Source organism: Vulpes vulpes, chromosome 1, assembly GCF_048418805.1.
Source record: "Vulpes vulpes isolate BD-2025 chromosome 1, VulVul3, whole genome shotgun sequence".
Classification (NCBI taxonomy): Eukaryota; Metazoa; Chordata; class Mammalia; order Carnivora; family Canidae; genus Vulpes; species Vulpes vulpes.
In genome coordinates, this window is record NC_132780.1 from 81,943,279 (window position 1) to 81,956,258 (window position 12,980).

Below are 12,980 nucleotides of genomic sequence, written 5' to 3' on the forward strand. Positions count from 1 at the left end.
AAGAAAAGAGTAAAAATCTCTTAAAATCTCACCATCCAGAGAAAACATTATTATCTACCTAGGCTTTTCTCTGCACACACATTCCTATAAACACAACTTTATAAGAAGTGTGACCACACTATCTTGGCTGTTGTATGCCTGTTTTTGTTCTCAAGAATATCTTTCCAATTTATTCAATAGAGATTTACATGTTCATTCTTAGCAGGGCTCGAACCTTCAGCCATGTGTTCTATGTGCACACAAAATGGTAGTAAAATGTGGTTAACAAAAGAAAATATTAACATCTGCCTGTAAATAATGACTTCGACTTAAAAACTGAGGTGAGTTGAGAGGTTACAGTGGATTTTAAAAACAAGTTAAAAAAAATCAGAGGCATTTGGGTTCTTTTTTATGAAAATACTGGCGAGAAGGAAGCCCTGGGCTCTGTGTGCTGTGTGGCACACACCCCATTCCCTAAATGGCTATTACTTGTGGAATGTGAAACTTGTGGAATGAACTTTTAATAAAATGAGAACTCGCCTGTAAACCTCAGAACATTTTCAGGGTTTAAAAACCTTATTTTATCTAGATCACAGCTCTTGCAGTCTTGGCATCCAAAGTTATTTCTGAATGTTAAACAAATATAAAAATGGTGGGTCTGCACTTGGTCTTGCTTTCCTGTGCCAGGCTGGGGGTTCATTCTAGAGGCCACACATGTGTGAGTCTGTCTCTTCTGGATGCCACCATGTCGCTGGAGACCCCAGCAGTCTACAGATCTAACTAACCAAGGTCCCACTTCAGGGGGGACAATCAATGGACTTTTATCTGGAAGTCCGACTTTATCACTTCTGGGATTCATTTCTACCCTGGCAGAAGTAATAAGCATGGATGAAAAGATGTTAATGTACCAACATTATTTTTACTCACTTTTATATTCTTCTTATTTTGGCTACTGCTTAGAAAGTCAAAAGAGTGTTCTGCTACTCCACTCCTAGATAATGAAAATACAGTTATAGTAAAAGAATCTGTCTCATATAAACTTCTGCTGGTTGACGGAGATTATATTCACAGTTTCGAACTTGGAATAGAATTGATAAAAATAGATTTAGTCTGAAAATGGTCTAAAATGATCTGATATGACCTGATCCTTCCTGTGTGCCACAGGGAGCTCTGGCTGGGGATGGAGGAAGAGGGACAGGTGGAGACCAGACCACAGTGGTGGGAAAAGGCAGAGCCAGGGCAAGCTCCACAGGGGTAAGGGGAGAGAGTCCAGCAAACACAGAATCCAGGCACCAAGGATACTAGCAAAGAAACAGGCAGGCAGGATGGCCAAGTCAGCAAGAACAAGGACTCGAGGCCCACTAAGGAGGTAGTCCCAATCAAGGGGAGAGAGTCCAGCAAACACAGAATCCAGGCACCAAGGATGCTAGCAAAGAAACAGGCAGGCAAGATGGCCAACTCAGCAAGAGCAAGGACTTGAGGCAGACCAAGGAGGTAGTCCCAAGTCAATCACCAAGGATTGAGCTTCATAAAGGTAAGTTTATATAAAGTAGGCCTGGGTTTCCTAACTAGATAAAACCCCATTTATCAAGCCTGAAACCCAAAATAATGTCCCAACATGCCATTGAAAGAAACAGCTGACTGTCCCAAAGAGCCACCCTGACTCCCTTTTCCTATAGAGCCAAGAGCGTGGGGAGGGTTCACCTGTTCCCACTTGGGAGAGTACGGTTAGTGATGCAGGAACCTAGCAGGCCACCCATACCATTCTTCTCCCCCACCCACACTCATTCTTTCTCCCAGGCAGATTACCAACCAAGGAAAAATTGTTTTCACTGTAAGAAGAGTTACAATAGCAAGTCATCATTATATTAATAAGTAGTCATGGGGTGCCTGGGTGGCTCAGTCAGTTAATTTGCCTTCAGCTCAGGTCATGATCTTAGGGTCCTGGGATGGAGCCCCCCATCGGGCTCCCTGCTCAGTGGGAAGTCTGCTTTTACCTCTCCCTCTACCCCTTCCCTGCTTGTGCTCTTTCTCTCTTTCAAATGAATAAATAAAATATTTTAAAAAGTAAGAAGCCTTTTTATAGTAAGCCATACCACTCTCTTTAGGCTAGCAGCAAAAAAAACAAAAAACAAAACAAAACAAAACAACAACAACAACAGAAAATGTCCAGAGATACTGTTTTCTTTATATTAATGGCCTTTAAAGCAGTGTTTCACAAACATGATCCCGAGATCAGCACCATCAGCATCACTTGGGAGCTTGTTAAAAATGCAAGTTCTCAGGTCCTACCCTCTGCCTACAGAATCAGACTCTCAGGGGTCTGGGCCCAGTAATCCATGTTTCAATAAGCCACCAGGAAACCCTGATGCAAGCTCAAGTTTGAGAACAGTGGCTGAGTGGAAGGAACCTGGGCTGGGAGCCAGGAGACCTAATTCAGATTCCAGCTCTGGATTCCGTGGTCCAATCGAGTGAAATTTAATGAATAGTCACGATGTGCTACTGCAAGGATGTGAGGATGCCAAGGTGAGCTAGACACGGTTCTTATCCTTGGATGGTATCTAACCTCCACATTCCTTTGCTCCTTCAGGGTAGGGGTGATTTTGTTCTGTTGTTCCCGCTTGGTTTCATATTTGTATTCCTGGTGCCCACAGCATGACAAGCACCCATTATATATGCAGTGAGCCAAGTGGTAGAGCCGGTCACAACTGTGAAAAATACTACTGGACCATTCATCAATAATCTTAATGTTCCTCCAGTCTAGTTAACACAAGCCACTGTTTATTTAATGCTTACTGCATGCCAGGTGCTGAATATTATGTATCAGCTCATTCGATCCTTTTAGATGTCCTATACTGTGGGTAGTGTTGCTAATCCCACTTTGCAAATCAGAAAACTGATGCTTATAATATTAAGTAATTTGTCCAATGTCATACAATGAAAGTAGCAGAGCTGGTGATGCACCCAGAAAAACCTTATTCCAAAGCTCATAGTCTTAAAAATAGTAGAGTACTTCTTCAAATCCCATAAGCTCAAAAACTGATTTTGGGGTAAACTTCCAGGCTCTAAGGTTAGTGAGTGATTATCTCCTTACTAGGTACTTAAAACTGTCTTTTGCAGGTCATCATCTTAAGTGATCCAAAACTGTCTTTATTTTTCTCATTTTTTGGTATATTGACATTTGGCGTTCATTGAGTTCAAGAAAGTAAATAGTGGCGGAAAACCACACTAACGTGTCACTGGACTATTCTGACCCTTAAAAATCAGGCCAAAACTGCTTATAGGAAAACAAGTCACAGGCCAGGTCAGGGCACCCTTAAGAGGGCATTGAAAGAGAAGGCTGGTTCTAATGGGTTGAGCCTCGGATGGAGTATCCCAACTAAGGTGGGCCAGGGAGAAAGGGGCAGAGATGAATCTGGCCCCTAGACCCAGAGGTATCCAGAGGCCAGGTTGTAGGCATCAGATCATGCATCAGTATGGATGCAGAGAAGACAAATGGGGCAGCAAACAGGATGAAACTGCCAAAGATCGGGGATTCCTGGGTGGCTCAGCGGTTTAGCACCTGCCTTCGGCCTAGGGTGTGTTCCTGGAGTCCCGGGATCGATTCCCACATCAGGCTCCCTGCATGGAGCCTGCTTCTCCCTCTGCCTGTATCTCTGCCTCTCTCTCTCTCTCTCTCTCTCTCTCTCTCTCTCTCTCTCTCATGAATAAATAAATAAAATCTTAAAAAAAAAAAAAAGAAAGAAACTGCCAAAGATCTGAAGTCAGCCTAAGGCTCTAATGCCTGGCACAGCTACAACTACGGATAAGATGATGGCCCTTCCTCCGTCACCACTTTGGCTATCTTCACATGCTTCCTTTTTCTCCTCCCTGTAAGTCAAAGATGAACTTGACATCTATCATCTACTATTTTCCTGTAAACAATTCAGGGCTGGGAGAGCTCTGGTTGGGGTTGTTGGAGGCTGTAGGAACTGAGAAAAGAAAAGGGGGATTTATATCATGAGCAAAGACCTTACCTTACTAGGAGGTGGTCCATGATCATCCAAGTATGTGGAATTTCCTAGAGAGAAAAAAAAGAAGAAAGTTGATGAATCAGTGGTTTTAAAACCAAAGTGAATTTAATGCAAAGTCACTGAAAATAAGCATCCTACATATATCTCTATTTTGATAATTGTACCAAAGGAAAATGGGTAATTAATTGCCAGTTTGGTGGGATTTTTGTTGATGTTACTGTGCTCAAACACAGCTGCAGCAGTTACAAACATGCATCACTATCCCTCACCCAGTCTCTGTTGAGTTTAGACCAGTGGTTCTCAAACCTCCATGTGCATCAAAATTACCTGGAGAGCTTGTTAAAACACAGATGGCCTGGGTCCAATCCCAGAGGTTCAGATTCAGTGTCTCTGAGAATTTGCATCTCACAAGCACCCAAGTGGTACTGATGCTGCAAGTCCTGGAACCAGACTTTGAGAACCACTACACTATTCTCCACTTTGTCTTGATTGTTGACTTCCCTTGATCTTTTCAGTCTAACTTGCTTTGGAAGCTTGATTTGTCTTTACGAATAGCCACTTACTTGCTTGTGTGTTTTCAGAGTGCATGATTATTGTTTCCTGATGAATAAAGACTCAGAGGGGTTAGGATGGAAACTAAAGGCCCCTGAGTTCCTTTTATATAGCAGGTACTCTGCTAAGTGCTTTCCAGGTTTTCATCTAATTCGCATCACCAGGGTGGATTATAATTATCCTTGCTTACAGAGGAGGAAACAGAAGCCTAGAAATCCAGTAATTTGCTCAGGGTCACGCCCCCTGTTAAACTGCAGAAAAGGCAGAAGACTGGTTTTTTGCAGAGCATGCTTGGGCATCTGCTGAGCATCTGAAAAGCCTACCTATGGGCTTTTGCAGAGCCCGGGTACTGACATCACAGTCCGAGCACTGACCCCACCACCCAGGCACCCACCTGGCAACACATTTGAGCCCATGGGGGGCAGGGATGTGTGCAGTCTATTCAAAGTCTCCCCTCCAAGGAGATAATACTTATCAGTCAGGGGAAACCATCTTCGCAAAAAAGTGAAGACAACCAGCCTTTCTCACACAACAACATAAGGACAATTTTGTAAACACAAGGCTACCAAGAGAACGATAGCTTCAGGAATAAGGTAAATGTCCCAGTTGAAGTAGATGAAGGTGCTTTTTTTAGGAACTTGGAATAAAAAGAAGCAGGGAGCACCTGGCTGACTCAGAAGAGCATGTGACTCTTGATCTTGAGGTCGGGAGTTCAAGCCCTAAGTTGGGTGTAGAGACTAAATATATAAATAAATAAATGTTTAAAAAAAAAAAGGTTGAAGTAGAATTTAACACAGAGACAGTTCAAATGGGGAAACTTACTCAAACATAACAAATAAGTGGGTCTGGGCCTATAGGGCTTTTTTTTCCTTCTTCCATCCTGGGGTATCAGGCATTCCTTTCACTTTGTAGTCTACTGATTTATCACCCACTTAATGTCCACAACGACTGTACCCTAATGGGCTAGCTTTCTATAGTAAAAGGACAACAGGCCCAATTTTTGTGCGTAAGACACATCAACACAAACACCTGGCATGCTCTTGCTTGGGAAGAGCATTAGAGTTATTGTTAGGAAACCTTGACAGGTGAAAATGATTAATGATTTGTTTGATCTTAATTGTTGTGCTGCACTCCACTGAGAAGACACAGAAAGAGGAAGTGAGATCTATATCTGACTTAGTAAGGAGATTGTGTATGAAAGAATTCAGATAAACAACAGCCTAAGTCTAGAGAAATATCCATAAGTATTCCTACCTAATGCGGTCAGTATACCTAGCTGCAGAAGGTTCTCATCACCTCATCCTGTGAATGTGTCCTCCCAGGAGGGATATGAGAAATTCCACCAAACGGCAGAGATGTTCTCCAGGTATCAAAGACAGCTCAAACAACTGTTTCTAAAACACTAGAAGTTTCCATAAGAAACAAAGTTCCTAAAAATGAATGACTTGAATGCCTGACTCCCTCAAACTCCGGAGTCAGCTACCCATTGGCTCCTCAGCATCTTGGTGCGGGTGTGTCTACAGGCATTTGCCAGTCCAAACACAACTCTTTATTTGCTGCAATTCCACCTCCCCTCCTTTTCCCCTGACCCAAACTGCTACCTCCCTATTTCCTATCTGGTCACGCAACACATCCCTTCCCCTATGGGCTCCGAAGCCCAAGAATCATCTTTGATCCACCTCCTTCCCTTACCCCATCTGTACCAACCCAGTCACAAGTCCCAATGGCTCAGCCTTCAAAATGTTACTCAAATCTGACCACTTCCCACCAGCCCCTCTGGGCCATTTTGGAAAACTCTCGAGTCTCTTCACTGATTACAAATTTCCTCCCCTCCCCAATTCAGCAATCAGGGGGATCTTATAATCTTATCCATCCGGCCATGTTAGCCCTCTGCTTAAAAATCTATTTCTCTAAGAACAAAATAGTCAACTCTTCATGATGGTCCCCCCCACATGTCCCAGGCCCTGTCCTCCAACCATGCCCACCGACAACCACAATAGCCTTTTCTCAGCTCCACAACACATCAACCTGTTGTCACCTAGGGACCTTTTCAACTAGTTCTTTCCTCTGCCAGAAAGGCTCTTCCCCACTACCATCATTGAGGCTTAGCTCAAATATCCTTCCTTTCTCCCCTGCTCCCTCCCCACTCCCTCATTCTTTCTTTCTGCAGAGAGAGGAACAGGGCTGACCAGTGTTGGCACATGTGCCACGGACCCTGTTGTTTTCTCCACCAGCAGTTCTGACTGCCCATCCATAGGTAGGTTTATTAGAACACAGAGGCTGTAAATGTTGGTGCTAATAACAGAGGTGCAGAAAGGGAAAAGAAAAGATCCACAATTTTCTTTAGTTGGAGATGTCAAGTTTTTGTTCTCCTAGGGTATAACCGTATTATTATCTGGTATATAGGTGGAGCTTTTCATACTAGGATCTTATGCTTTCATAGTGTAAAGTAAACCAAACCATCAGAATCTTCAGACATGAAGCTGGTAACTTACTGGCTGTGGAGATCAAAAAGGAGCCCTATATTCAAAGTGAGCCTCTCTGAACAGGCTCCCAGGCACTAGAGGAGTTTCTTGGAGCTCTGCCTAGTAGGGAACTCAATGGAAGGTGTCAAGGTGGGGAAGGATGTCAAACTAAATCCCTCCAGATCTTTGGGCTTGGAGCTCAAAATGTAAATTTGGGAAGAAAAGGTAGAGGAGGGATGATGAAGGATCTAGAGTCAGGATAGAGGACACGTGCTTACCTGCCATCCACCTCTACTTGCCCTGGGAACCCCAGTTTCTGGTCCTGGGTGGCAGGACCCTATGAGGCAGTAGCTCTTATTTTTGGAGGCAAATAGAAGCCTGTCATTTCATTTCTTTCCAGAAAGTAACCTATATCTTCAAAGCTCTGACTCCAGCCTCCTTTTCATGTCTTGAGTCTTTTCATTCTATGACAAAGGCTTAGAACACAGAAAGTAGCTAGTACGTTTGCTAGCAGCACTAGTTGTGCTACTAGCAGTACTCATGGTATGACTGGCAGCACTAGTAGCAGTACAAACCCCTCCTTCCCAGTCTCACCATCCTCCCTCTTACTAGTTTTCAACCCTCCCTTGCCTGCTATGATTTTAAAGAATGTGGAAGTCAGACTCCAACCTTTGCAAGTCTGATTTAATTTGGGGACAAGTCATTGAGCAGTTAGTATATCCTAAAATTCTTCAGGTCATTCTAATGTCTTGCCAGGGTTGAGAATCCCTAAGCTATAAAACACAAACTAATGTCCTTCACAATTCAGGCTGAACTTCATTTTACAGAAATAAAATCTAACAGCTCAAAAGAACTTATTAAACTCAGCAGCAAAGAAAAAAATAATCCAATCATGAAATGGGCAAAAGACATGAACAGAAATTTCACAGAGGAAGACACAGACATGGCCAACAAGCACATGAGAAAATGCTCCACATCACTGGCCATAAGGGAAATACAAATCAAAATGACAATGAGATACCACCACACACCAGTGAGAATGATGAAAATTAACAAGACAGGAAACAACAAATGTTGGAGAGGATGTGGAGAAAAGAGAACCCTCCTGCACTGTTGGTGGGAATGTGAACTGCTACAGCCACTCTGAAAAACTGTGTGGAGGTTCCTCAAAGAGTTAAAAATAGAGCTACTCTATGCCCCAGGAATAGCACTGCTGGGGATTTACCCCAAAGATACAGATGCAGTGAAAGACCAAGATACTTGCACCCCAATGTTTATAGCAGCAATGTCCACAATAGCCAAATTGTGGAAAAAGCCTTGGTGTCCATCGAAAGATGAATGGATAAAGAAGATGTGGTCTATGTATACAATGGAATATTACTCAGCCATTAGAAACAATGAATATCCACCATTTGCTTCAACATGGATGGAACTGGAGGGTATTATGCTGAGTGAAACAAGTCAATTGGAGAACGACAAACATTATATGGTCTCATTCATTTGGGGAATATAAAAAATAGTGAAAGGGAATAAAAGAGAAAGGAGAGAAAATGAGTGGGAAATATCAGTGAGGGGGACAGAACATGAGAGACTCCTAACTCTGGGAAACGAACAAGGGGTAGTGGAAGGGTAAGTGGGTGGGAGGTGGGGGTGACTGGGTGATGGGCAATGAGGGGGGCACTTGGCGGGATGAGCACTGGGTGTTATGCTATATGTTGGCATATCAAACTCCAATAAAAATATATACAAAAAATATATATAACAGATCAAATTCAGGCTGCTGTGAATCAGGGGTCACCCCCATTGTTTCTACCGAGAGACTGCATGACACGAGTGCCATGCAGGAGGAGAATTATGGTCACAGAAGAACTCCTAGCCTCAAGAAGGTTACCAGGCAGTTCTTTGCATGCACCTACTTGGGGCTATATAGCACTGTAAAGGGCCACAGCCACTCACAGGTTGCCTGAGGGCTGCTACAGGTAGTGCAGGGCAGAGAGATTGCCCCCTAAGCCACATGGGTTGCCCAACTTTTGTGGGTCTTCACAAGTCTTTTCAAAATAAATTTTCAGAGCCTATAGTCTCAGGACATATTGTTCCTATAAACAACAGCACATGCCATCCTGTGGAACCTCTGTTTCAAGGTAAAAAGGGGCAGTAAAAACATAATCCTCCATCCCCAGAGTTTCTCAGACCCCACTCGACTTAAACAACCACAGGGTAATCTGTCAGGCCTAGAGATGCTTGTGTTTGATCCATATGCATACTTTAAGGGACCATCAGGATCTGGAAGGAGAACCCTCCAGAGAATCTGAGGTGGAGACACAGCCTGGTCCCCACCCAGTGAGGTGCCCATCTTGGCAGGCTTGTGGGCCTGGTGTGGGGAACCTGGCCAGCACAGAGGAGCTTGATGCCATGTCCAGGTAAATCCAACAGAGACCCACACAGCTGAGAGAGGGGAAATTTCTAGAGGCACTGATGTGAAGGACTATTGAATAAAATTAGCCAGGTATTATAAATAGCAACAGTCACTCTTCTATGAAAGACAGAGTGGAAAAGAGCCCCAGAGTAATCATTTAATGTATTCAGGAAGAAATACTGCTAATAGCACAGTCACTGGTGACAAAGGGTAACACAGGGGGTTGAAGGGGATACAGAGGAAAAGACCTGCATTCAAATCTCACTCCTAACTTTTGGTCATTGAATGGCCTTGGAAATATCACTGAATTTCCATGAGGTTTAATGTCCTTATTTGCAAGATGAGGACATTAATAACTGCAGTGCCAGGGTTTTTATGATAAATAAGACATTCATAAAGCATTTAGCACACTGACTACTCAGCACATAATAAGTGCTCAGTGAATAGTAACTTTTCATCTCATTTTACCTGATTCTATCATTTATATTCAATTTTATAATTTTATTTATTTTTGAGGAAATCAAAGAGAATCCTGAGGCCAGGAGAATGGCTTATCATAGGAAGGATGAATATTAACAAAAAATAATTATTTGATATTTTCTATTACTTTCTGATTCTATCTTTGATCTGTCTTCAGAAATACACAAAAATCTTCCCCCGATTGTTTGAAATACCTTTGGCAATGTGCAAATGAATTTACAGAACCTTCACGGTATATAATTTATTCTTGACTCTTAAGTCTTACATTAGCAAATCTATTTTTGTCTGAATTGGTCCCTGAAGAGTAAAAATGTTTTAATTCTAATCCCTCTTATAGAAACCATAATATGCATTAGTGTCAATGTCAAAAAAGCCGCCTCTACACTCTGTCAATTTTGATCAAACACCAGCAACTCTTTCAAAGTCTTTCTTTGGCCCCTTTTAAAATCATACTCATAAGCAACTGAGACCCTTTCCATTTCTTATTTAGAAGCAGTCATTTCAGGTTCTGGTTACCTACAACACAATCATATGGCTGCATCTACCCCCCTGGAATCTCGGCCTCTGATAAGACACTGTTAATGAAGGAGTCACTGTTGAAGGCAACACTGCAACCCTAGCTTTGTCCTTGCCAAAAAATTATGTTAATGCCACACTTTCCACCATTAACTATGGGTTACGTTTCTCTAAGAGGCAGCTGTCAGCACACACCAGCCGTAGTTAACAATGAGGAGTTTGTGTGCTGAGTAAACGTCTCCAATAGCTCCATTTATTATAATTAACGCAGCCCCAAAGACACTGTAATGGAGGAAAATTGCTTGCACAGCTTTATTTAGGCTTTAATAAAATTATTTTCCATTAAATTAAAACAAATGGCTTTATTAACTATCAATACTTAAATACATTTACAAAAATGCCTTTCAAAAAAGAAAATTTCAATGTTTACTTAACCAGTTAATAAAGGCACAAACATCCAGAAAATACTATCTTGATGTTAAATGATAAAAATGAGCATTCCAGACAGTGAAAAACATACCTAAATTAAACTGTTATCAAATATAATTTAGAAAGTGGTTTCCATTTCTAATAAATTTTAATAGAAAATTAATCTTCTTCTCTTTGTATCCCAGGTTCAAAAACAAGGCTTTGTTTTATAGTACATCTCTCTCTCTCTCTCTCTCTTTTTTTTCCATTAAATCTGAATATATATTTTAGGATGTTAAGGACACATTTGTAGAAGGAAATTGCCTTTGGAATCAAACAATCAGTGCACTACTGCTATAATAACCTAAATACAAATATGAATGTATTGCCAAATTAGCTCAGGGATTCATTATAATCATATATGATCTTATCCAGGTAGGAATGGTGTATCAAAGAGAGAATATGCTGGGTTTCTGTTTCATTCCATTAGATTTTCCTCCCAAAGTAATTACTACAGTCAACTGATCCCCCTATGTAACTCTAACACACCGATTAACACGGCAGCCCCTGCTCTACATTGGGCAATGCTCTAATGAGCAGCCAGGTAAGTTTTCTCATATCAGGACATAGCCACCGTGAGAATGGACATTTCCCATCACATGCATACTGCACAAAGCACTCCTGATAACTATAGCAGAAGACAGGCAGGATGCAGATGATTAAGAGAGAAACAAAACAAGGATGAAACAAAGCAGCATCTGCACTATCATCATCAATGGTTAGCACTGACACTGATCTAAGCACAGTGCTAAGTATTCTCCAGACCTCACCCTACTGAGTTCCTATGACAACCATCACATATCTCCATTTTACAGCAGAGGAAGCCAAGGCTCAGGAAGGTGAAGTGACCTGTACCATGTCCCACCACAAATTGGCATGAGATCCCAGATGTGGCCACAGCTGCCTGATTCCCTGCCTTGCTCAGAGACTCCATCCTGAGGGCCACAGCGTACTTTGAGATATTGAGCCCTTTGGCTCCCAAGGCACCTCAGACTGGGCAAATCAAGGCCACTCAGGGATAGCCTAGGCAGAGCAGGGTCTGAGCTCCATGGGCAACATCTGGCACTTACCAGCTAGACTGGACATCAAGCAGAGTGCCACTCCCTCGACCTCACCTGAGGAGAAGGGCCTTGTGGGCTGCTGAAGAACCTAATGTCCTGGGAGCCCAAGGAGCCAGCATAGCACTGGGTAGGAGGGAGGTGAGGAGTTAGATGGGGCCCAGATTCCAGGGACACCTCAGAACCTCCAGCTACCTCTGGTCTGTTTCTAGCTGACATTCTATTTTAGTGGGTCCTGCTCAGCCACAGGATGCTGAGTGTATGACCTTTCTGCATTCATCATTATTTTGAAATACTTGATATAAAAAGTTAGCTTGGATTTAGAAATCCATTCACATTATTGCAAAAAAAAAAATCAACATTGTATTTGTCAACTACAGAAAAGGAAGTTTTTCTTGATTCCTTAAATAAATTGGAATTGGCATTTGATGTTGATAAACAACTGATGCAAATTTTTGAAGAGTAGTGTGGTAGGCTGGATAATGTCCCCCTCCAAAGGTTGCCCATATCCTATGCCGCAGAACCTCTGAATATGTGACCTTACATGGCCAAAGGGACTTTGCAGGTGTGATTAAGGAAGAGATTTCTGAGATGAGAAGATGATCCTTGATGATCTGAGTGGGCCCAATATAATCACATATAAAAGACAGGAGGGTCAAAATCGGAAGACTTTGTAATGAAAAAGACTGGTGAGTCAAGAAACGTTGGCAGCCTCTAGAAGCTAGAAAAGGCAAGGAGCACACTTCCCTCTAGAATCTCCAGAAGTGATGTCACCCTGCTAGCACCTTGATTTGAGCCCGTTAGAACCCACTGCAGATGAACTGTAAGATAATGAATTTGTGTTGTGTTAGGCTACTAAATTTGTGATAAATTGTTAAAGCAGCAATAGGGAATTAACACAGCTCCTAAAACGGTTTTACATTTTAAAAATCACCTGTTCATATGAATAAAGCTTCTTGTCAGTGGTCATTCTCAAGAACTTGGAAGAAATTTTTTTTACAGATTTTATTTATTTATTTATTTATTTATTTAT

General features: G+C 42.2%; 1 protein-coding gene across 2 annotated transcripts in view; it reads right to left on the reverse strand.

Moving 5' to 3' along the window:
* UST (uronyl 2-sulfotransferase) overlaps positions 1-12,980 on the reverse strand; it is a 294,362-nt gene that overhangs the window by 175,565 nt on the left and 105,817 nt on the right. For both annotated transcript variants that reach the window (XM_072718839.1, XM_025997981.2), the window contains exon 2: positions 3,996-4,039. In XM_072718839.1, coding sequence (XP_072574940.1) covers positions 3,996-4,039 — 44 coding nt within the window. The remainder of the gene's footprint in view (positions 1-3,995; positions 4,040-12,980) is intronic.